The sequence below is a fragment of the Coloeus monedula genome, assembly GCF_965178545.1.
Source record: "Coloeus monedula genome assembly, chromosome: 4".
Lineage (NCBI taxonomy): Eukaryota > Metazoa > Chordata > Aves > Passeriformes > Corvidae > Coloeus > Coloeus monedula.
Window position 1 is genome coordinate 27385353 of NC_138784.1, and position 25080 is coordinate 27410432.

The 25080-nt window shown below is 38.3% G+C and overlaps 1 protein-coding gene across 6 annotated transcripts in view; it reads right to left on the minus strand.

Moving 5' to 3' along the window:
- The window catches only part of ATF7IP (activating transcription factor 7 interacting protein), a 92130-nt gene that overhangs the window by 28687 nt on the left and 38363 nt on the right, over positions 1 to 25080 (minus strand). For 4 of the 6 annotated variants that reach the window (XM_082280205.1, XM_082280206.1, XM_082280203.1 and 1 more), the window contains 9 exons: positions 19515 to 20566; positions 16427 to 16513; positions 14258 to 14403; positions 12983 to 13120; positions 11791 to 11856; positions 11194 to 11267; positions 10584 to 10672; positions 8652 to 9290; positions 7105 to 7172 (listed from right to left, as the gene is read on the minus strand). In XM_082280205.1, coding sequence (XP_082136331.1) covers positions 7105 to 7172; positions 8652 to 9290; positions 10584 to 10672; positions 11194 to 11267; positions 11791 to 11856; positions 12983 to 13120; positions 14258 to 14403; positions 16427 to 16513; positions 19515 to 20559 — 2352 coding nt within the window. In that variant the 5' untranslated portion in view covers positions 20560 to 20566. The remainder of the gene's footprint in view (positions 1 to 7104; positions 7173 to 8651; positions 9291 to 10583; positions 10673 to 11193; positions 11268 to 11790; positions 11857 to 12982; positions 13121 to 14257; positions 14404 to 16426; positions 16514 to 19514; positions 20567 to 25080) is intronic. The other 2 variants (XM_082280207.1, XM_082280208.1) reach the window with 2 other exon arrangements.

Consider the following 25080-nt stretch of genomic DNA (forward strand, 5'->3'; position numbering starts at 1 on the left):
GTATACCATAGCTATATTTATATATTATATATATTATATATAACTCCTGTATCTATAACTGGGATACATACTAAAATACTTTAAAACCATTCTAAAGATTTGCTATATAATTAAAAATGCCTTTGCCTCTGAAACAATAATATTTACCCCAATACATTAAAAGTGCTTGTCATGTCTTCAAATGCAACTCAAGGACCCGAGGCACTGGAACGGCCATTGGTAAAATGACTGGGACCAAATAACAACCCTTAAATTTCTGTGTATGCAGAAAAAAGCTGAAGATGAAAGACTAACAGAAGTAGTAAGATGCCCCCTTCCACATCCCTGCAGCCACTCCTTTTGGAGCAAGAAACAGAGAGAAAGGCTGAAAAACAAGAAACAGTCATACAGCAAAATCGCATGTCCAAACTGCATACTGAAAACTTTGACTATGCTGACCTAAACAGCAACTACTGAGAAGCTGTACAGTTCAGGATAACCAGAGGTATTAGACTAAAACCACAACAAACCCAAGAACAAATTCAATTTCAAAGCATCCTTCCAATGCCTTCAGGTATTTGACACTATGTACAGTGGAGCTCTTCACATGGTACAGAGAAGGTGCATATAGCAAAGAAAATTTAACATACTTCAAGATACCATGCTAAGTTCATAAAAACAAAAAGTAGTTAGAGTTGCCCTTAAAGTAACAGCTGAGATTTCCAAACTTAACAGGAAAACACCGAGAAAACAAGTTCTAGATTCACAACACTAGTACCAAAGCTGAATTATGAAAATGAGATGTAAAACTAAGTTTATGGAAGTATTATGTAAGGAACCAGTCATTCTCTACTGTTTTCAGGTCATCTCCATCAAAAGAAATGGAATTTAATCAATAATATAGCAGCCAGTATTAATTTAGTTGACACAGACTAAGTGCTGTTTTTTGTTTGTGTTGGGTTTTTTGTTTTTGTTGGGGTTTTTTCTGGTGAGGGATTATTGGCTGGTTGGTTGGTTTTGCTTTTTACGGATTTTTTTGCAACTGAAATGAAACAGTCTTATTTTAGGACAAGATCTAATTAGAAAAATTCAAGAGTCACAGATGATAAACTTCTATCAAAGAATATATGTTAAATTCAGATTCTTAAAGTGAATTTTAAATGATGATTGACAATTTTGCATTAAATTTGCAGCAAAAGTCTAAATCTAAGTTTAGACAAACTATTCTTAACCTGTTGGTTCACCAACCAGGTTCGCTTATAGCAGAAAAATAATGGGAAAAAACCCAAGAAACTCTGTTATTCTGCTGTTTGAGGTTCTCTGCTGATACTGCAACTGAGGAGTACAATTCATGTCCATTTTGATAGAATTCATTATGTTCACACAGCATAACTTGTACTGCCATGAACAGCACTGACTAGAAACTTTACCCCTTGCTCCCCATATTACTGTACTCACAGCCAAAATTGAGTATACAAAAGCTGCAAAATATGCATTTGGTTTACTTCAGTTTTTTCTAGACATAAAATACATGTAGGAAAGATTCATTTAACACTTTAGGTGGGAGGGGAAACAGGAGAAAGATTTTTCAGTTCTGGAAGGTTAGAAAGATGTTCTACTAACTAGAATTAATCCAAATTTTACCAGAAAGCTTAGTAAACCATGATCCCGGGTCTTGTGAAGCAACAATACTTCCAGCCCAAACAAGGAACACTTTCTAATTTAAAAAAACTTCTCCCATACAAAACCTACTATACTACAGTATAGTAGTTATACTGCAGGCAGTAGTTTTGAAGAATCAGGTTCAAAGTGAAGGTAGTAAGAGGACGCCGTATAGTTGGTGCCAACAGAATTAGAATTTAACAAATGAGAATCCAAAAATACCCAATTATAAGCCAACAGAACGGAAGTCAAGTTAGAAGCCAAATGATAATCAAAAAGAATTAGAGACATGCCAAAACTGGCCAAGAGAGTCCCTCTTCCTGTTTTAATCACCAACTAGATTTATGTTGAAGAAGGAAGCCACCAGCAATTTGCTGTTGCACTAAGTCACCCAGATGCAGTTAGAACCAGAGCAGGGCGTGTGGTCAGTATGATCACGGTATGCAGCAAGAGGGAACACAGAATCATCTCCTGGCAACCTACTTTTCTTGTTTCTGGAGGATAAATGTTCAATGCCAGTATGCTGGAAGAAGCAACTACCTAAGACAAAGATGGGAACATTTTTTGGGGGGCAATAGTAATACATACCCATCCTGGTGAAAGTTTGGATTAAATTCAGTTTTGCTGACTTACGAATTCTATGAATCCCAAAAATTTGGAAATCTGTGTTACCCTAAAATATCCTAGAATAAGTTAGTGCACAGCTCTTCTATAATTTGAGAACTGTTTGCCCTTTGTTTTTCTACTTTTTCTTCTAGCTGTTAGAAAGGATCACTTTCTCTACCATCTCTAATTGATTTACTTTAGGCTTGACAAAATGATCCATGCTTTCTTTCCTCTAGTCATTGATATCATAAATTAATGCTCCTACTAAGGAAGTAGGACTGTGCAGAAGTAATTTTTATATTAACAATTATATCAGACCAACTATCTCAATCATAGGTAAATTTAAGATCACTACAGACCTTTTAAAACCTTTCAAACGCGTTCCATTAAAAAATGGAGCACTGTGTTGGTCTTGCACTTTGGAAAATTGATGCAGTAAGTATGAATAACCTACACAAAGCCGCAAAGGTAAATAGTAAAAGCAAAGATGAAAACTCCAACATTTCAGGCATCAAGTCCTCTGTACAGACTATAGCAGTGTCTACATAGAGTATACACTACAACAGAGTGATAAATCTCATTCAGTATTTGAAAGCCTATCCCTGCAAGGAAGTTCTCCACAGAATTAAGAGTTTATCATGATCAATTTGTCATTTCTGCTGGGATTTTTCTCTATTTTGTCCATTGTTGAGCAAAACCAACACTTCAAGTGAAGTCCTTTGTGTGATAAACCATGAATATGTAGTGCATGTGTGCACACATTTGAAAAGGACAAAGCAATGTCTGTTTCACTCAGTTAATATAATGGAAAACAGTTGTAAATGCTACACTGTTTCTTCTTCCAAAGTGGACCTACCATAATTTGTGATTCTATAACCAGTATTCTATTTTTATTTACAGGACGATCTCTTGTCAGAATCTATGATGAAAATTATTATTCACATCCACTATCCTGAGAATTCCTAACGTGTAAAAATCTATGGAAAAGATAATGACAGGATCAGTTTACTAATCTGAAGAAGATAAAATCAAAAATATTATTTGGACAGCATTCGGTAGGGCAGAACAGGATGTACTTATATTACACTGACAAAGACTAGAGCGCAAAGATGATGTGAAATGCAGTGAAGGGACTGGTGAGAGGAAATACAAAAAAGCCTCTCACAAGTTAGGCACAGAGACAACACTCAAACTCTAATTACCTGGCATTTAAGCAAGAAATTGTTTTTAGCTCTTTTGAGAATGTTTTCCCCATTTCATGCACAACCAGAGAGATCCCAATTTTAATACCACACATATTAATAATGCCTTTGGAGAACAGAATGACTGGAATCCTAAGCCAAAAATATTAAATAGGAAAAGACCTGCATTGCAAATCTGCAGCTCACAGAGAAAATCAATTTAGAAAAATGTTTAAAAAAAAAATAAAGGCACAGTCCTCTGGTAGGTCTGATATTTTGAACAGAGAGTGACAGTGGTTAAGCAAATCCAGGTGTTTTCACACGTATGTATATATTTGTAGTGCATCTGTGTCTATTTTCATTCAACTTCTACTTTCTTGGTGCTCTTCAGTAATCAAGTATTTGATTTTTAAGATGCTACATTAGTGCCAGCAGGCACAAAATGGTATGATAAATAACACTCTTCACAAAATAGAAAAGCCACACTCTTAGTGAAGAAAGCATATCTTCAGCTAAGTGGAAATCAGTATCTCCCTTTAATGTTTTTTAAATAGCTCTGCTCAGCCACTTGAAAGAGTCCCAGCTGCCACAAAAAGTCATGCAAACTCCAAGCCCTGCTCTGTTTAAGTTTCTGCTCCATAGCTCACATCTTGAGTGCAAACAGGATAGTTCTTGCTGAACGAGACCATAAGAAATTTCCTTAGTAGACCAAGTAAAAAACCAAATCTGATAATTTTTCCATTTTAGCAATTCATCTGAAATCAATTCTATTACAGAAGCATCAAGTCATTGGTTCTTGCTTTATCACACGCTTTATAAAGACAGATTTGTTACAACAGCCTTGAAGGGGACCGGCAGTTAGATTCCCATCAGTCATGCTCTTGGGGAGAAACACCTTGGAAGAACTGTGGTTCAACAGGATGGGGCTTCTGCAATTCAGAGCTGGGTGTCCCTCAGGGACTAAAGCCACAGAGTTAGTGCCAGGTGGCACCACAGATTTTGCAGGGAATAAAATTTTGTTTTGTTCTAGAACAACATGTTTCACAGAAGAGGTGGATGCGCCAGATACTGATTCTTTTATCACTTCATTTGGGATCTTGCTATATCGATAACCGGGGGCATTATTTCCCATTATATCTGACCAGGCCCTGTAGTGAACCTCTGCAGATCCCCAGTAGTGTCTAATAGCAGACTCAGAGCGATGGCCTGTCACTGTCATTATTTCTCTAGGCCCCAGTCCTGCTTCACACAGTAGCTGGATGGTGGTAGTTCGGAGAGAATGATTGGTGTACCGCTGAGAGAGCCTGGCTGCCACACTTATTCTGGGCATCATGGTGCCCAGGTAGTTCACACCCATCGGTTCTCTTTTGTACCAGACAGGCTGTTCTTGCATTTGCTCTGACGTTAACTTTAGAGGGTGCAGGTAAAAGGCAGGGGGCTCTGGAGGCAACTTAGACAAATAAAGTTCCAAGGAAAAAACAGGACAGTTTGGGTCCCCAGGCATATCATACATTTTACCCATTTTATGAGGATCTTCGCCATTTTTTCCTTTGCCAGGGTACCTAAACATAGCATATCGACGCCCATTCTTGTCCTTCTCAACAACAAATGCATCTGGAGCCAGATCTCTTAGAATCTCCCTCCCTCGCTTGGCAAAATGCAACTGCAAATCAAACCACACCTTGTTGACGAGTGCCAGTGGACTGTGCAAACCCAGCACACCAGATTGCTTAATCTTACGCAAGTCCTCGGCAGCTATAGGAGGATGGTGGTGAGTCTCATCCTTCCCCTGCATGCGCAGCATCTTCAGCACGCTCACAAACACCATGTTTGCACTCGCAAACTCTTTGTCCTTCATTAAGCAAATCTGACGATTATAAGGTGGCATTTTGAGATGCCGGTTTAAGCCAGCACGCATTGACTTGTAGCTTGCCACGCTGTAGGTATTTCCATCGTGATTTCTTATAGTGTAATAAAACTCTCTTAAGATATCATTGAGTTCACTTACTGGAACCAATTCAAAGCTAGGATCCTTGCCATTTTTGGCCAGCCACTGTTTTAACAGGTTAGCTGCCCAGCCAGTCTGCTTGTGGGTGTTTTTGATGCTCTTAGCATCCTCTTCCTCTTCCTCCAATCCAAAGAGGACATCCTCAGGGAAGTTAAAATTCGTCTGTGCTGCTTCTACTGCTTCTTTATTTTCTGATGAAGTCTCTTCCTGTTTCAACTGCTTTTTGAAACAATTGATCAAAGTTGTACCATCAAACATGCCACAGGTATACGGCACACAGCGAACTACTTTTTGATCTGAGAGCTGTGAAGTGTGGAGTAATATGCAATATTTTGGATTTTACGTAAGAAAAAGCAGGTGGCATTAACTGGATTTTTCAAACGAATGGCAAGTCAATTCCATACCTCACTAGCCAATTAAAATGCATCAGGTCCTTCTTTTCTAACCATGACATTACACATGCTTTAACTGATTTCACGGAAAGCAAACCTGGAACATACACTACACAACAGAAGACTGAAAACCAGAAAACAACCTATGCCTTTTATTTCCCTCCTCCTAGTTCACCTTCCACTGCTAAATATCACTATCATACACAATCTGTCTTTTCAAATTTTTTCCAGGTTTCAGACTCTAACTGAAGAAAAATTCCAGAATATGCATCTTATACTGAAAATTAAATCTTAAAATTGTACTACTGTCATCCATTATGGCACTGGATTTCCTACATATTAAGTATTGACAAGAGTTTTAATAGCTATAATCCACAGGTATCTTTGAAAAATGAGGTTCCAAACAACTTTTCTTTTTGAAATGCCTTAATAGAAAGGTAAGTGAGGCACAGTTTATACTCTAAAATACTGGCTACCTTTGCCAGACTACTTTCAACAGGTGAAAACCAGAATATTGTCCAGTATATTTCTTCTTGCTTTGAAATACCGTTTAGATTAACTGTACCTTGAGACACTAATGAATTTGGAAATGTTGGCTGGAAGAAATTAATTTTATTCCCCTTAATAAAATGACTTCTGGTTAAGAGCAATAGTTAAGTATGAGGTGCTTTGTGAAACATCTGTAAACAGAAAGAAAATTATTTATGAAGAATTTTAAATTGCTTAATCTCAGACTTGAAATTTCAAAGCAAGTTCAACAAATTTTAGACAAGGAATCCAGAAGTACTGCAAGTTATCCTTTATTATGAAGTAGCTATTCCTGAAGAAGGTTTCTTTTCCTTTTTTTTTCCCCCTCCCATGTTTTATGACAACCAAACATTAGAATTCCAATTTTAAGTTCTGAACTAGTATGGAAATGAGAGCACTGCAATAATTTATAAAATATTTGTAACTTTAAGTTCAAGCCATTCAGACAAAGATTGGGGAGTCTTTTCTTTGTATGCTTGCTCTGTTGTATCAGACAAGTTTTAGTCTGCTCCTGATTTACCAACTCCTTTACCTACAAAAACCCCATCAGAAAACTTCTGAAAAAATTATCAGAAGCTCATGCTCCAAATAAGAGTGAATCAGAAGAAGAAAAATATAAACTGAGAGAAACTAGAAAGGATGGCACAAAAGAAACTAAAATTGTTTCATTATAAACAATAAAGGTAAAGAACTTTTCTCCTGTGGATTGTAACTTTAGAATTTTATATAGAAACAATCAACAGCCTACCTGTGTTGTTCCCTCAGCAGGTCGCTTGTTTGCCGAAGTATCTGTTGGTGGCCTGCTTGTCTGGTTTTCTGAGGGGTCAAGAAATTGTTCATTTGCAGTATCTGATCAGTACTAATTATTGCTACCCACTAGACAAATTTGAAGGCAATATTCAAAATTATTTGATACTAAACATTCAGTATGAATGCAAAATAATAACATATTTTACATTTAGCCCCAATTTTCAATTACAAGTATTCAAGTCTGATTAATGTGCTCCCTTCCTTCTAAGTTTGACAGTGTATTAAAAGTGTTTTATGAACAATTTCCTTGCCTGAGGACAAAGTATAACTCCAACCTCTCCTCCCTCTGTATGCAAAAATATAAGCTGTTAAACTGAAAATTAATAAAATTAGTAAATATTTTTGTACAAAAAAAACCTGACTGAAAAATGGATGGTTAAACAGACTGCAAAATACATAACTGAGACAGGGAGACTGACTACCTTTATTAGCTCAGCCAAACATTAAACTAGCAATTTAAGAAGAAGTTGCTTTAATATTTGATGTAAATATATAAATCCAAATTCTGTTCTCGTTCCTTTTCATTTTAACCAGAGCTTATCCACAACAGTGTTGGCCCAAACCAGTGTTTCAATTCTGGTGGGAAAACTACTGGGGTATAAAGTTAGTCTATGGGAACTGCATAAAATGAGACATTCTTCGGACACATAGGTCCGCCCATTTGTCACTGTCTCTCATCAGTCACAACCCTTTTTATGATGTCTTAAATCACTTCCATTTACTTTAGAGCTAAGAATCAATACAAAACATAAATGTCTAACTCTAGGGAGCACATATTTCAGCACAGGTAATGTAGATACAGGAAAATTAAATGAAACTACTTCTGATGTCAAGCTCTGCTTGAGTTCCTTCTAACATTATATTGTGCCAATGAGGAACTTGCTGTAACTCCAACTCACTTACAAATCTTGAAGACCTCTTAGAAAAAAAAATTCAAGGTATGTAAAATCATAAGTGCAGAGAACCATCAGGGCATGGCCATTGAAAAGAAGTATTTTAAAATAATTAATCTAAATATTGTAATTTGAACATTTATTGTATTTAGAGACTTTATTTAAATACTGTAAGTGTAGTCCTTTGGAACTAGTGTTCAGTTGTTTTTTTCTCCTGTTCTGTTTATTTTTAAGTGTTGTGAAAATTAAGTTACTATTATACTTTCAGTATGCCTTTGCTTAGAAAGGCAGTTCATATTATTCTGAGAGGCTGTATTAAAAATAAATACCAAGTTCTTAATGGTAGAATAGGCGTTTCTGACTTCATGCTAGGAATTATATAAATCAAATTCCAAATACAACAAAGCTTACAACATCTGAAACAGATCTGTCACAGAGATGATTTTGATCTTGAAAATTTCAGCAGAAATGTAACCTAGAAGAACCATCTCTGTAAAACACATTAACAAACAATTTTCCACAGAGTGCAGTTTTGTGTTTCCCTCTGACCACTATCTTCCTTTCCCAGTGTCAACATTCAAGCATAACTTACCAATCTTGGGTGCTGCAACAGTGGGTGGTTCAGTAGGAGCTGTACTACTAAATGCAGAGAGGGGAAGCTTCATCTGTAGGGGCGCTCGACTGGCGGTCGCATTATAAAGTCCTGGAGTACCCACTGTGGGCAAAGAAGTCCTTGTGGTCTGGGCAACAGGATGTGTAGTAGGAACAGCCTGTACTGCCAACGTTGTGCCTATTGACCCAGCACTGACTGTAGAGTTCCTCTGAATACCAGGACTGGGCACATGTGGGATGTTATTTGGTTTAGTCGTGTTAGTTGATGCCAAAGACACTGTAGTTTTGGTAAGGCTACCAACTGTAGACGAGTTTTGTACAGATATAAATTCAACGTTGCCTGACTGCTGGTTAGAGACCAAAGTCCCTGTGTGGCCTTGCAGGAGCTGAGTCTGGGATGACACTGCAACAGGTACGTGCAGGATTACGGGCAAAGACTGCAATGAGACAGCCACTGACTGAGTGCTGCCAGTGGGCACTTGGTTAGTGCCTACAACCGTAGCTGTGTTAGCTGTGGGAAGCACTGTTGTTGTCAAAGAGCTGGTGGAGGACACTGGAGTCTGAAGCTTAGGATGTCCACTGACAACTGCTGGAGAAGCAGCAAGACTGGAAGCAGGCACTACACACAAAAAAATAAATAAAAAAATTAAGCACTTGAATCAAGTGGGAAGTTTCACTGCAACACAACTGGAAGCAATTTATGATGAGGGCAGTGAGTCACTAGAACTGGTTGTCCAGAGAGGCTGTGAATGCCCCATCATTTTAAGTGTCAAAGTCAGGATGGACAGGGCTTTGAGCAACCTAATCTTGTGAAAGAGATCCTGGCCCATGGCAGTAGGGTTGGAATAAATGATCTTTAGAGGTCCCTGCCAACCCAAATCATTCTATGATTCCACGAAAAAGGTGGTGTATAATTACTTTTTTTTTTTGCAAATAAATGCTATAGATAGAATTTTTCTGTTGAACACTGATATTCAATGGCCTGGTTAAAGATACAGTCAAATACTGCATTTCTGTTTATAAGAAATACCAGAAAAAAAGATATATAAAGAATTATGACACAGGCTTGAAGAAAGCCCCAAGATTTAACTGTTGAAAACACAAAATACAGCATTTTAAACACCCATTACACAAATGGCAGAGCAACTGGTGCTTCACAAAACACAAGAAAAGAAGAACTATGCCAGTTATGACTAACTTGCCTTGTTTAGGTAGGACCTTGTATCCAGAGGGTTCTACCAAACCCAAATATTAATGTGTCAGAGAACATACTCACTTTTATGCAACAAAATTTCAGGATTAATTCTAGAGATCAGGAGCAAAATACACTACTGAAAGCCACTACATGCAAATTATGAGATAATCCTGTGGGAAAGATCCAGCATTCAATATTAAACAAACTATTTTTACAACCAAGGACAGTGAGACTATAATGAATATAATTAATGGTGAGTATGTATTCCTCATAAAATTTTAATCTAGAAATTCCATTTTTCAACATGACTCCTTTAAGAAACAGGGTTTATAATTGCTCTTTAGTTTCCCACTCAATTTCTGCAGTCATTAGGTAGAAGGAAGGATATCGTCAGCATTCTATTATGATCAAGTACAATAGGGGGCCCGAGCCATGTGTTTCAGTTCTTGGCAGCCAGTTTTCCTGCCATACTCAGTATGCAGTCTCCTGAAGCATCTAATTTACCACAAGTTCTGCTTGGCCAAATCAACACATTTTTTCCCATACCTGGTAAGCACACTACACAAATACAAACTGGGAATGTGCCAGAGAGCTAAAAATAATGATTTTTCATGTCAGAAAAGAGGAATAAAATCGGTTTTGCTCTGTTTAGTTAGTTACTTCTTCACTGGAAAGTAATAAAACTCTTAAGAAATGTGTTCATAGGGAGTTTCTTACCTGGATTCACAGGGGCTTGAAAAGTTGCGGGTGTGCTCTCTCCTACATTCCTCTTTGACTCCAGCATTTGCCTCACTGTGCCAGCATTTCTAAGGAATGAAGTTTCAGTTGACATTTCTCTCGATAAGCCACAAAAGGTCAATTTATGAACAGTACAATGGTGAAAAAATCCCTAATTTTACAGCTGTTCTTTTCTTTGAGATTTTCTTTTCTAAACCCATTTTTTGCTTCTCAGGAAATTAACTTTGGGTATTCTCCCACTAAAGAAAAGCACGGAATTATTTATAAATTTTCAAGTGCTTGCACCAAGTTTGCCTTGCACCATGAGAATTTTCATGGTCTTGAAATTAAGCTTCCACTTTTATCCGTAATTTTTAAAACACGGAAACTGATGCTAAACAACCTCTCAATTTACCCAAGCATGGATTCGATTCTGTCAATTTATGACTTCTGTGAAAGCAAATCACATTTTATGAGTGAAGAGCAATGAAGGAAAAGGAAGAACACTTTAATTTAAAAAAAAGGAAATACAGCAATTATCAATGACATTAGGTATCTGAAGTGTCCTATTGCAAATTTTAACACAGTCACAGTGGTGTGCTTTGCTTACCGATACGTGGCGTTGTTTACGTTTGCAGTGTCGACTGCTGCTTTCCCTGGAGATGCAGGTGCATTTGCCACGTTCTACACAGAATGAGAGAGGCCATAACAAAACAACTCTAAGTCAGCTTGCAAACTTATGCTTTCATTCTATTTCATATCCATTCACTGCTGTGTGAGAGATTCATTTTCTGAAGCCAACATTAAAGAAGAATTTGACGTATTTTACAACTATCCAAAGTCTCCTTGATCCTACTGCCTCCCTCTCCTACAGCCTCTCTCTCCTCTTCCTCCTCTCCCCCCTCAGAATCAAGGTAGTGGAATTCAGTTTTATTTACACTGTACTCTTCCTACTGAAGTAAATTAGATTCAGTTACATACAGTTTAAGGTGTTTTCACACTAATAATGGCTAAAGAAGCTTCTATACAAATCAGAATTACATAACAGATGTTAAGACTTCTTTAACCAAACCAGACAAGCCTGGTTTGTCAATGCTATTGAATAAACAAGTCACATCTTTCTGCATATAAATTTTCTTTATTTTCCAATACAAGGCTTAGGCTAACTCAGGAAAAAAACCCAAACCCCAAGGGATCTAGTTCTTACTTCCTGTCTCTTCTTCAAGTCCTCCTTGGCTGCTCCAACCCGCTTTGTCAATCTCGCAATTTTAGCCTAAACAGGAAGAAGATGAAAACAAACAAAACCATAAATATTCCCCTAAGAACCATCACAGAAATTTTACAAACTGAAAGACATATAACTAAGACATCAAATCAAAGGCTATTTTCATTTATTCTTCCTCTATTATTATTCTTCCTTGAAATACAGTACAACCATATATTATTTTCAACTATATTATAGCAGAAGGACAAATGTACGCATCACAATCGAGGAATGTTAGTTAAATTATTTTCCTTCCTATTCACAAGTGCACAAACTGAATCCATCTTGCATGTTCACACAAAACTACATCAATGAAAGCCTTATATGATGTTATTAATTGGACACTCTAGTTGATGGCTAAAGATACTGGTAAACAAGTATATTGAAAGCATCTTAGAAAGCACTTAAAAAGTCTACATAAAATGTCTTGGCAACAAGAGGAAAGAGTTGTATCGTGGGAACAGATCTGGCAAACTGTGTATTTCTTTTAATGCAAAAAGTAAAATGGCCTTATTGTTTGAATTTGTTATGACATAAGCTTTTAATTGTTTTGTCAGTACAAAATTCTTTGAATTTTGTGATGTTCCTCATGTTACCACTATGTACATATGTTCTATAAAGAATGCAGGAAAGCATGCTGCATTCAACACTAGCTATTTGCTTCCTTGCTAGAACATATCAACTATTTACTTTCCGGGGAAACAACATGTGATGCAGAATATTCAAAGTCCAGTGCTACTGTCCTCTCCTTTCTGCATGTTCCCATTTTAAGCAAATTTCCAGCTTCATAAAGACCGTAGATATTTTCATATTTAGCATTTTTTTGGAAAATGTCTAAGTGGAACAGAAGAGTGGAAAAACAGTCCACTAACAGCTAATGAATCAGTTCGCCAAAAGGAAGATCCACTTTGGGGTTTCTGTATGATAAATTGGTTGCTTCCCTCCTTCTGAGTAGGAAAACACAGTTTTACAACTCAAAAGGAACATTAGTGTTTGCTGCTCCCCCGAGCACCTCCTCCCCTTGCAGAGTCAAAATGGTTTCCCTACTGGCAACTATAGGAACCTTACTACTAAATATTGAGGAAGTTATTTTTGAATTCGACCCTAGTATGCAGCTGAACACACAAATACTCACCTGCATTTCAGTAAGCACAGTTTTATGCCTCTTGTTGCATTCTACTTTCTCCATTCGAGTTTTCAAGTCTGCCAGAGTCTTGTCAAATACTGCACACTGCAAAGCGGTAAGCTTTTCTTCTAAAAGTCTCTGGATAATCTGCAAAATTGTTATATTAAAAAAAAAAAAAACCAACAATGCAATCCCAAAATTTGGGAGACCATCTATAAAAATATTATCAACTCTTAAATATCCTGCTATAAATAGAACAATGACAACTCTTGTGCCCTGTCAATCAAATAAATCTACAGTCAGCAATAAGCATGTGGATGCACAGCTAAAGTCTGACATAATTTTGGAAAATACAAATGGTTTGCCATTAATTCAACAAATTCATTTCCTTGCAGTATGATAAGTGTATAAAACCTTGCTATATATAAAAAGAACCTTAACAACAGAAGATATTTTCTTAAACTGCAGTGTTTACACAAATTAACTGCTCTTCTTTTCTATTTCTGAGAGGGACATTGGCATTCGAAGAATAGAAACTAAGGACATTCAACAAAAACTTTTTTCTGAGATGTATTTTCCCCTAGGAAAAATGCACTGTTGCCTTTCTTGCAGAAGCTAAAAATAAAAGAAGACTGGTTTTCACAAAGTTTACTTGATAAAGTTATTATTTCATGTTTTGCTCCCTTCTATACCTATTGCAGTGCAAAATGTTTTCTTAGGAAACAAAAATAAATAAGCTACAAATGTGGTTTAGTTTTTGCCATCCTAAATTAATGAAATTACAACATATGCTAATTAACTAATGGAAGAACAGCACGATTTTCTTTTCTTCAAGACCATAGGTTCCTTATACAGCAATCGTGCAGTCAGGCTATTAACAGCTCTACAAAAATCTGCAAAATGCCATGTTGATTATACTCTTGTTTGGAAACAGCCTTTCTTTTAATCTAGGCACACAATGAAGTGCATCACATATAAACTTCACCATGGTGAAATAACTCATTTTCAGTCTAGAGTCACATGAGACTTCAAGTATTTTATACATTTAAAATATAACTCCTACAGCATAGTTTTCAAATGATATTTGGTCTCTTCTTAAAGGAGGGCTGCGCAGTACTTTATATGAATTAAACACCTTTGTTATTTGAATTACATCCAATATTCAACTACAAAAAAGAGCAAGTGTCTGGGGACAGAGTGTGTGGGGAAGGACAGATAATTCAAAGATGGTAACCCAAGTGACAGGTGTGTGTCTATGTTCTTTGCTCTGCACCTCTCTTCTACCTTTTGTAATTTTTGGTCAACGTCCTTTCTGGCTGTAATTTTTACTTGGAGTTCTGCTTCATAATCTTCTCCCATGTACCGACGATGTTTAGAGTGAACATTGTCCATGTCGTCGGATTTGGAACGCTTTCTCTTTGATGCTTCACCTGGAACAATAGATACAACTGCTCATGAGGAACTCCTAAAAAAACAGGTATCTTCAGAATGCCATGATTACTATGAAGTTGTTCTCAGTTTAAGCTTTTTCATTCTAAACCAGTAAGAATGCCTTTGGAAAAACATGCTTGATGACATCAAAGCACAAAACCAGTCCTTTTGTATCTGTACATTACTGCCCTATCAGTGAGTTCTGCTTTGTGATTCACCCTATGATTTCCCCAAATGCAAAATGGTTCTACTACCGCCATTGCCCTCTCTGGAACTTCCCTCCAGTTCTTCCTGCTCCTATCAGCACCATCCTATAATGAAACATGGCTTCTGAGAAGCAAAACAAAACCTTCTTCTGAAAAACAAATCCGCTTCTTAGAATTCCAGTCAAATAAAACTACATCTCATTTAACTGTGCCAACAATTAACTGTATTTACGTGCAATGAAGTTTTAACTTGTACCTCCAACACCTGACTGAAAAAACATTCAAACTTTTTTCTTACTTCTTGGGGAAGAAGGAAAGTAAAAATCTAACAAAAGAACAGGCTCAAAACAGAACTAGATTATAAAAGTAATTTTCATCACAGTCATGAAGCACAAAAAAACCAGAGACCTCATTCACTCCTCCAGCTTCTGGCAATGTGTCCAGCAGGTTCTTGAGGACAAAAGGGACATCTGCTTTTAAATAATCCCCAGATTATTTAACAAGGACCCAGGGAACTACAGGATTATCAGCCTTACCTCAATCCCTGGGAACGTGATGGAGCAAGTAAGTCTGGATAGAAATCAACTCCAAGCCTATTAAGAAGGTGGTGATGGGGAGTAGAATGGATTTATCAAGGGGAAATCATGCATCATCAGCCTGATAGCCCTACAGTGAGACCACTGTCTTGGTGGATGAGAGAAGAGCATCTTTAATAAAGCTTCTGACACCCAAAACATCCCTGAAGTCCTGATGTATGGCCTAGATAATTGGACAGGCTCAACTGTTGGGCTCCAGGAGCTGTGACTATTGACACATTGTCCAGCTGGAGCTCAGTAATGTACACCAGCAGATGCTAATGGTACCAACACTACATCTTCATTCATGACCTAGATAATGGGGTAAGATGATATAGGCAGCAACTTGCAGGTGATACAAAACTGGAAGGAGCGATCTGTACACTCCTAAGCGGTTATACTGCCATTTGGGGTCACACTGACAAATTGGAGAAATGGGCAAACAAGAACCTCATGAAGTACAAAAAAAAGAAATGCCCAAGTACTACACTTGGGTAGCAATAAAACCATGTACTAGTACAGGCTGGGAACTCACTGTCTGGAAAACAGCTTTGCAGAAAAAGCCCTGCTGGCCTTCATGTACATGAAGTTGAATATGGGCCATCAATGTGCCCTGTTGGCAAAGAAGGCCAACAACATTCTTGGTTGCCTGAGTACTGACAGCAAGATGAGGGAGGTACTTATTCCCCTCTAACCAGGGAATGTGAGCCTGAACCTTGAGTCTTTTGACCAGTTCTGGGTTTCTAAATACAAAAAATATGTGAGCATACTGGAGAGAGTACAGAGTAGAGTCACCGAGATGTTTTAGAGACTACATGATTCATCAAGAGCTGGAATTGTTCAACTGGAGAAGGCCATTAGGGGAGATTTTATCATGTGTGTAAATTACCCAGACAGGTAGAGAATGAACAGATAGAGCAAGACTTAGTGAGTAGCAGTGACAGGACAAGAGAAATGGATGTAAATTGAAATTCAGGCATTTCCACTCAAACATATAAAAACTTTTTTACTGTGAGGGTGGTCAAACACTGCAATCACCAAACTGGAAATTTGTGGAATCTTCATCTGTGGAAATACTCAAAACCTGTCAAGACATGGTTCTGAGCAAACTGGTCTCTAGTTGACCTGGTTTTTAACAGTGGCACTGGACTACATAATCATCAAAGGTCCCTTCCAAACCTAATGATTCTGTGCTTCTAACATACCACCCAGTGAAACATAATGGTTTTAACATTACATACTTTTCTCTATTTGTTTCTCCTCTTCTTTGTGGGCCTCTTCTCCTTCTTTATCTTCACACTCCTTTCTTCTCTCCCCCTCCACCTCTTCTATAAACAGAAGAAAAAAAATCCATGTGACACTTACTCAGACCTACAAAAGTCTCGTAACAGTCCTATTTTGACTAATGAATTTAGAAAACTTATGAAAAAACATGTCAGGGAGGGCAAGAGACCTAAGTATGACAAAAGGGAATGCAGATATGAAAAAAATAAGGGGATACCCTGAAAACAAAAATTTGAACTATCATGCAACACATTAAGACTCACTTCTGAATTTGCTTAGCATTTAAATCAGAATAATTGAACTGTAATTACGAGGGTAACATGTTTCAGTTACCTCTGAAACAAAATGATGTATTTTTAATGTAGCTAAAGTTCTCAACAAATTATTTTAGCTTATTTTTCCACTTAGGGAGAAAGTATAAATTCTCCCTATAAGAATTAATATATAAAATATAAATTTTATATAAAAATATAAAAATTTCAGTAACAAAATACTAGTATGTTTCTCTATTTACAATTGGCAAATTCAACCATAATCTTAGTGGTAGAAAAGGCCTAGATTCTTCTTAGGTTAACAAATATGAATTTTAATTTGAAGTTTCTTGGTAATACAAAGTATCACAATTTAGGACTAGTCATTTAAAATTATACTGTTTAGGAAATGCTTAAATAGACAAAAACCTGAACCCCCAAACACACAGATAAAAATGGTAGCACTTCCTGAAAAATTTTATTGTATATTCCATGAACTTCCATTATGTGTTTCATACATATGTGTATGAAACAAGCTTCCATTATGTGTTTCTGTGCTTCCTTGTCATGTGCTTGTTTGCTTACACAAAAAGCTCCAGGGTTTTCTGATGTATGACCTTTCATTACAAAAATCTATGACCACATAGCTATCATATTTCATATTCCATTTGGAAAAGACATTCTATTAATCTGTCCATTTGAATAAAGTCTTCTGATACCAGTCTTTCACTGTTGTTTAGCCACGCTGGTTTTCATCTGAACTTTTTGAAATCTTACTTCTTAACTGAGCAGTTTGCACCTGTTTCTCCAACACAGCATCTTGAAATGATCTCTGTATGGTCTCCACAGTTTTAATTTTCACAGATTCTTTCCAAAATTACTCTTTATAAGGTAACTCTACCTGTTTTCTCATACAACTGTTTCCTCCCTATGCAACCTCTCTGCTATTATCTTTGTTGCTGGTTAAGGACAGAACATCACAATGACCAATTTTCATTTCATGAACAGTCTCAGTTACTGCCACACAACTGTAAAAGTCATAAACTGTTATTAGCCAGTAAATAAAACAACTAGTCAAAATAATTTGTCTTGTCACCAAAGTGAAAAATCTGAGAAAGTATTGCTGGATATATTAATTTTAAACTTCTGCAAACTCTAGTCCAGTATTTAATGTTCACTTCAGTTTTTTGCTCCATAGCAAACTCCTCTGTGACCACAGAGTGTTTTCTCATTGTGTAAGGATGAAAAAAGTAAACCTAATGTCTTCTATGAGAGAACGCTTAAAATGCAGTGAGAACAAAGATAATCAATTTATTTGTAATGTTCGTTTCATAAAAGACACTCATAACACACTACATTTTTGACACACAACCTTCTTTCCCCCTGCTTTCCCTACCTCCAATAGTTTCTGGAAGACTTTAAGTCTTCCAGAACAATGGACACACAATGGTATCAACAGTGCACAATAATGGTATCACTTTTTCAATCTCATTGACAACAGATAACACCTAAGTAAGATCCTTAGCAGAAACTAATGGAACTTACCTTATCTCTGTTTAACTAGCTTAAATTTAAAGGTAAGTATTAGGAAAGAAGGAGTCTAAAACAGGGCTGCAAAGCTGGGTCTTATCTCTGTTTCTCTAGCTGTTTCAGAGACTGAAGACTCAGAATGCCAGTCTCACCATCAGTAAAACAAGATTCAAGAAACTGTGGTTATTAACTTCCCAGAGACTAAAAAAAATCTGAATCTTGTTTAAGCTATGAAATTTCTACCCAGTCAATCATATTTAAACACACTTGGGTTATTATGGTAATCATTTAATAAAAGCTAAACAATGGAGGGGATGGGGGGAGAAGAGGGAGAGGAAGAAAAACCAACAAAAAAAACTCCAACGCCAAGATAATTTGAAACATCATCTTTCTTAATTACAGATAAAAGAACAGTGTCAACTTATCTGTGAATTATTAATCTGTTTTATTTTCAGAAGTGCAATAGTATAACAATGACTGCCCATTGTCAGAAAGAAAAAAAGCTTACAAAGCTGTATGAAATAGTAAACTATAGAGGACATTCATTCAGTTTAATTTAGAAAAATGTTCTGCTAACTACATGAAGAGATCCCACACTTAACATTTAAAAGCATCAATCAGTTGATACAGTCATCGAAGAAAACTTAGATAAAAACCACTGAGTTAAATGAATGAAAGCTATATGATATGAAAACAATAAATGATATGCATTTTTCATTAAACTTTTCCAATACTGTTTTTCAGGGGGGAAAAAAAGGTAAAAGAGGAGCTGTGGCACACCTGGATTACATGCATGTTTTCCTTATCATTTATTTGCATGTTGAAGAAAGCTGAAATCCTTTCTTCCTCTTGAGAGCAGTAAATGAATGCATTTCTCTTCTCACAAATCTTTCTGTTCCCTCTCTGACAATTACTCATCTTTCCTCTTTTTCCACCCACTACCTCACCCAAGTTTGCACCCACATTTGCAGAGTATGAAAAAAATCCCCAAATCAAACCAACAAGAAAACAACAAAAAAACCCACAAAACCAAAACCCTAAACAAAGAAATCAAAACAACCCAAATCTCAAAGATGACCATTTTTTGGTGCTAATATCTTTTTTTTCCTGGGCCTCAAATACCAGCCTTGAAAACTAAGGCTACATAACATTACTGGTGGGTAAGACTGTCTTTTTGATTTAGAAACATGCCACAAGCGTGTCACTAAGAAATGAACAAAATCCCAAATTTCAATGGAAACTTAACAATTTAGAAAATTCTTACCTGGAAGACTTGGCTTGTTTGGTAGTATTCCTTCAACATGTTCCTCCTTCTCATCACAGGGATCCTCTTCATCAGACAGCACTAAGAAAGCCTCTTTTGGCAGACTTTCATTGCTTTCCTGCTTGGATGGTGAACCCAAACAGTTGTCTATTTTCTCTTCTAAATCTGGGACTGTGTCATCCACTGGAAGCAGAGAACTTTTAGAAAAACAGCTCAGATCATCTTCAGCAGGGGCTAGTTTTTCCAAAATTGGAATAATTTCATCTGTTTCCATACAGTCAGTATTGTCCAAGATAGTTTCACTTGGCTCATCTATTGTCTTCGGAACAGTGGTTTCTGAAAGTCCTGCACTGCCTTCTTGTTTTTCCTGGTCAGCTTCCATACTGCTAGAGATGGCTGCTTCTCCAACAGCCTCTTCAACGGTTACTTCTTCAGTCCTCTTTTCCTCACCAGATGAACTGGAATTAACAGTTAAATCATTCATTTCCCCCTTCGCTTCAGAAGACTCACTGATATTACAGACTGATTTACTTTCACCTTCCAATGGTATATCATTCTTTCTTTGGTCCAAATGATCTTTTCTACTATTTTCTTCATGGAAGTTATCTTTATTGCTACCAACCACTCCATTTTCAGCCTCGCGATTTACTGCAGTGTCAGTATCTTTAGCTTGCTCAGGAGTAACATTTTCTGAAGACAGCATAAGAGGTTTGGATTCTATGTCATTGACTATGTTTCCTGCCCTACTCTCAGGGCTTTTGGCGTCACTAATTTCATCAGAAGCTGTTCTTCTTTCTTCAGAGTTAACACACAACTCAACCATGCCATTAATTTCTTTCTTGTCTTCCATACAGTCTGTATTGCTTAAAAGGGAATTTACATCAGAATCGCCATTCTCATGTTTTCCATTTAACAGTTTCACTTCAGTTGTCTTCAACAGCTCCTCTTTAACCTTATAGACAGCTTCAAGTTGTTGCCGATCACTTACTCTCATTGTTTTTCGTGCTTTAAAGACTTTTTTCTGAGGTTCCTCTGTGCTATCCATCTTAGCCCTTAAAAAAAAAAAATTTCAGAAAGAACTGTGAAGGTAAAAATTTATCACTGTCATATTACACTGCTACTAAGAAAGACTAATGTTTAGCACATTTTAAAGTAAACCAGTTGAAATGTTACCGACAAAACAAAACAAAAAACCACCTGTCAACACTTAAATTTTATTTGACCTCCCAAAAAGTGAATCCAAGTTCCTCTATATGCTGCACAAACACATTTCTGCAAAGGTCACAGAGATCACACTATAATATCATGCAGTAATAGTCCGACTACACATTTTAGACCACATGTTCTCGTAGTATTCTATTAAAAATAGATATTACACTAAGGTAAGAGCCAGCAGCCTCTCTTCTCATAGAAAGGTATGTTAGAAATGAACTTATTTTTAGATACCATTAAATAGGGACTCTTCAACCACCTGTTCTAGAATTTGCCGAAACAAATCTGGAGATTCTGTAAATTCCCGAGGTAAAGAGGTCCATCATAACTGTTGCTTTCTCCCAGTAGTGGGGTCTTCCCATTCAAAGGCAAATATATCTCTGATGTTTTTTGCTAGTGGACATGTCCAAAATGCATTTTTCAAGTCAATTACAATGAACCACACGTGATTATGGGGAATCTTGCTTAGTAAAGCACATGGATTAGGGACTACCAGGGTGGTGTACTTGAACAAGTTTATTTAATTCTCTCAAATCTTGAACAAGTCTGTATGTCCCATTTGGTTTCCTGATAAGTAAACCAGGGGTATTATAAGGGGACATGCAGGGTTCTAACAATCCATCCTTTAAAAGTTCTTCAATTATATTTTGTAATCCCCTTCTTCCTTCCAGAGATAAAGGATACCGTTTCACATGGACGGGTTGGCTCCCTTCCTTCAATTTTATTTCCAGCAGGGGAGAAATATTCAGCCCACCTCTCTTATCTTTAGCCACCCACACCACTGGATTTATTTCCCTCTAATCTTCTATAGTCAATTTAAATAGTTTTACCACCCTTCTAGCCTCCTTTGGAATTACCCCAATCCCCAATTGCACTTGTAGATCTCTCCCTAATAAGCTGGTGCCAACCTCTGGTACTATTACAAAACTAGATATTATTTCTTTACCATTTCCTAAAACTTTCACTTGTTCTACTATGGGGGCATGAAATCCCTCCCCGTTCACTCCAATTATTCTAGTTTGGTCAGTCCCTTTCACACACTCACAGGGGATTTGAATTAAACTTGATCTCTCAGTTCCTGAATCAACCATAAACACATATTCCTCTTCTTGGGGTCCTACTTTTAAATTTTTCAAGGGCTCTTCATGGTATTTGGACCCCAAAAAGAGGACCCCGACACCCCCAATCTTGTGTATAAGCTCCTGATTCCATCATTTGGGAAGTTTTAACCTCTCTGTGTAGTTCTGGGCACTCTCTTTTAAAATGTCCCACTTTTCCACACTAGAAACATTTCTTGGGACCTGTCTGTGAGGTGGTCATCCCCCATCCTCCTCCCTGGGGTCTCCTAACATCAGACTGAAGGCTTCCCTTGGCCACTCCTCTGCCTCTTCCAGCCTCATTCCCAGTTCGTCATTTCAGTACTTGGTCTACAGTAGTCACCATTAACTTGGTCTTATTTTTCTGTTTCTCATCATCCCTTCTAACATAAACTTTTTGAGCTTCCCTCAACAATTCACTTAATTCTTTATCACGCCAATCCTCTATTTTTTCCAATTTTTTCTTTATGTCTGGCCATGCTTTGGTAACATGTCACAATGACCGCCACTGACCACTGACCAGGCTAGCTCCAGAGGTATGCGACAGGAGTGGGGAGCGGCTGCAGGCTCTTGGCTTTAAAGCTGCTCCTCAGGAGTTCAGCTCTGCCCAGGGGAGCTGAAGCTCCAGGCACAGCGGCTGTCAGCAGTCCGGCTGAGGGAGAGGATAAAAAGTAGCCAGGAGGCCTGCCACACGGGATAATCCAAATCCATTGGAAGCAACTCCCAGGAGACAAGCCTCGAGCACCTCCAGGGAACCTCTTATAAAGCGAGGTGTTACAATGGGGATGGCTTAACTGGGGACCAATAGAAATATCTAAGGGAGGGATATGGACGAGAATAGACATTTCCTTGGGCCAATAGCCTCAAGGGGAGGAGGGCAAGGGATCACATGCCCCAATGGGGCGTTGAGGTTTAGGGGATTTCCAAAGGGGGAGGTATCTAGAGGGGTAGGGTGTCAGGGGATTGATGGGGACCATATAAGGGTAAACTGGGAGGTTTCAGGTGATGGACACTGAACTGTCGGGAACAACAGGAGGGGTTTGGGTGATTGAGAGGAAAAGAGCTAGAACAAGGGGAGGAGAACAACCATGTAGGGAGCACCGGGGGAGCGGCTTGGGTCTGGGGCAAACCAACTGGGAATAGGACTGGGGAAGGTAGGGATGAACCATTGGGGTACAGAAAACTTATATAAAAATACAATAAAGGTATCGCATCACAACAGTAACAAAATTTACTTTCAATAGTTCTCTGCCTGCAACACTTTTAAGATCTATTACAGAATACTGCTGCGTATTCTTCTGAGCCTTTGTAACCAGGCAGTGGGCAGTTCATCTTGCTGTTGTTTATTTTCAAATGCCTTTTCACAATTCTGTCCTTTTCGTGCTGCCTCTTTAATTCTCCTTATTGCCAATCTTCTATAATTGGACATATTATTCCTTCAATTGTATTCTGATCCGAATTAGGTCTTACTAGGGGAATTTCTGTTCACCAGGTATTCCCCTTGAACATCGAGTGGATTTTTTCTCTCCCATATTTTTATTCCTGCAATTCTTATAATTTGTCTTCCTTCTGGGATAAATAGGGCTCCTAAAACAAACTGCATTTCCTCCCAGATGTAAATAGTTGAGCCTAAGAATTGATCCAGTTGTTCTCCTAGCCCCAAGGGGTCCTCTAATATAGTACTCATTTCCCTTTTAAATTCTCTTTCTTCAACACTGTTTAAAAGTACATTAACAAACTCTACCCCTTCTTGTGTTCCACACACAGATACCTCTCTCAGGGGAAACATGGACATATTTGTGTTAGCATCCGAGGTGATACCTGAAAGTGGGAAGGGGAAATTTTGGACATCTCTCTTTAATTGTGCTACCTCTGTAGTCCTTGTCCTCTGTGACAGCTGGTCTGTCCTATTTTGAGATTTTATTGCTTCAGTAAAACCAGCCCCACTACATGGGCCCGCCATTTTGTGGGGACCAGCCCCAGCATGCAGATCCGCTATTTTAGGGGGACCAGCCCTACCATGTGCATCTGCCATTTTATGGGGATCAGCCCCTGCCATTATCGCCCCTTTGCTGCTCTGCTGCTTCTTCCTCTAAATTTAGACCATTCGGTCCCCCTGTCAGGCACACAGGGAGGGGGCAGGTGGTCTAAGGGGTCCCATTTTTCCCTCCTTCTCTCCCCTTTAAGCTCCATTAAGCTCTTGGTCACAAATATGGATGAATATTTTCTCCAGCAAGCAGCATAGTCCCTCCTTTCTTCTATCTTCTGAGGTTCTTTTGTGTTTACATAAAAGTTTAGTGCCTGACATACCTATTCGTCCAACAACCCGTATCTCAGGCAGTACAATAGGTCTGGCCCAATAGGTTCCTTCGTCTATTCAAACATGCAACACCAAATAATTTTTCCATGATCCTTCCCCTGGGTACAAGCCAGTTCCTCTTGTCCCCAGTTCCTGAGCATCCTCCCCCTAAGGGACTGTCCAGATATATGCTCAGAGTGGAGCACTTACATCCCTCTCCACTCCTCCTGACCTTCCTGCTGCAGCTGGTGCCCATTTCCTAGTACTCCCTGCAGGACTTCTTTCTCTCAAAACCACTCGTTTTGTCCCTTCACTGGCCACACCCCTCGCAGGATAACGGCACCGCAGTTAGAAGGACTCCACACTTGCTTCACAGGCAATTCTGCCTATCAAGCACAGCCACTCAGTCCTGCTTCTCCCAGATGCCCAGGTAATACTCGACAGCCAATTTCCTACCTGGGCCCTGTGCACAGGTGTTACCAGCTGCTGCACGTGAACTCTGCTCTTTCTCTGACTTTTCTCTCTCTCTACCTTTCCTCTCCCCTTTTTTGCTTCGAGAGTCCCCTGTCTGGGTCTCACCTGCAGCCCTCACAGGGCACGACAATGGGTTGGGGCTGCTGAAATCAGCAGGGTGCACCTTCCCCTCCTCCCGTTGTCCTACTTCGAAGGATCAGAGGCCAAGGATCCCGGATGAGTCCCCAGATTGTTAAAAAATCAACTAACTTTTAGATACAATTAAATGGGGACAAAGTCATCGAAGCAAAAGAAAACTGCTTATTAGTAATGATTCAGCTGAGCCAAGTATTTGTCTCTCTCCTCCCAGAGCCGGATGCACACGCTCTCCAACAAAATGGCTACATTTTATACCCTTTCCCCACCCCGTGTGGTCCCTGTCCCCTTTCCCATTGGCTGGGTACTCAGGAATTTACATTCTCTCCTGACTGCCTACTTTTCTGTC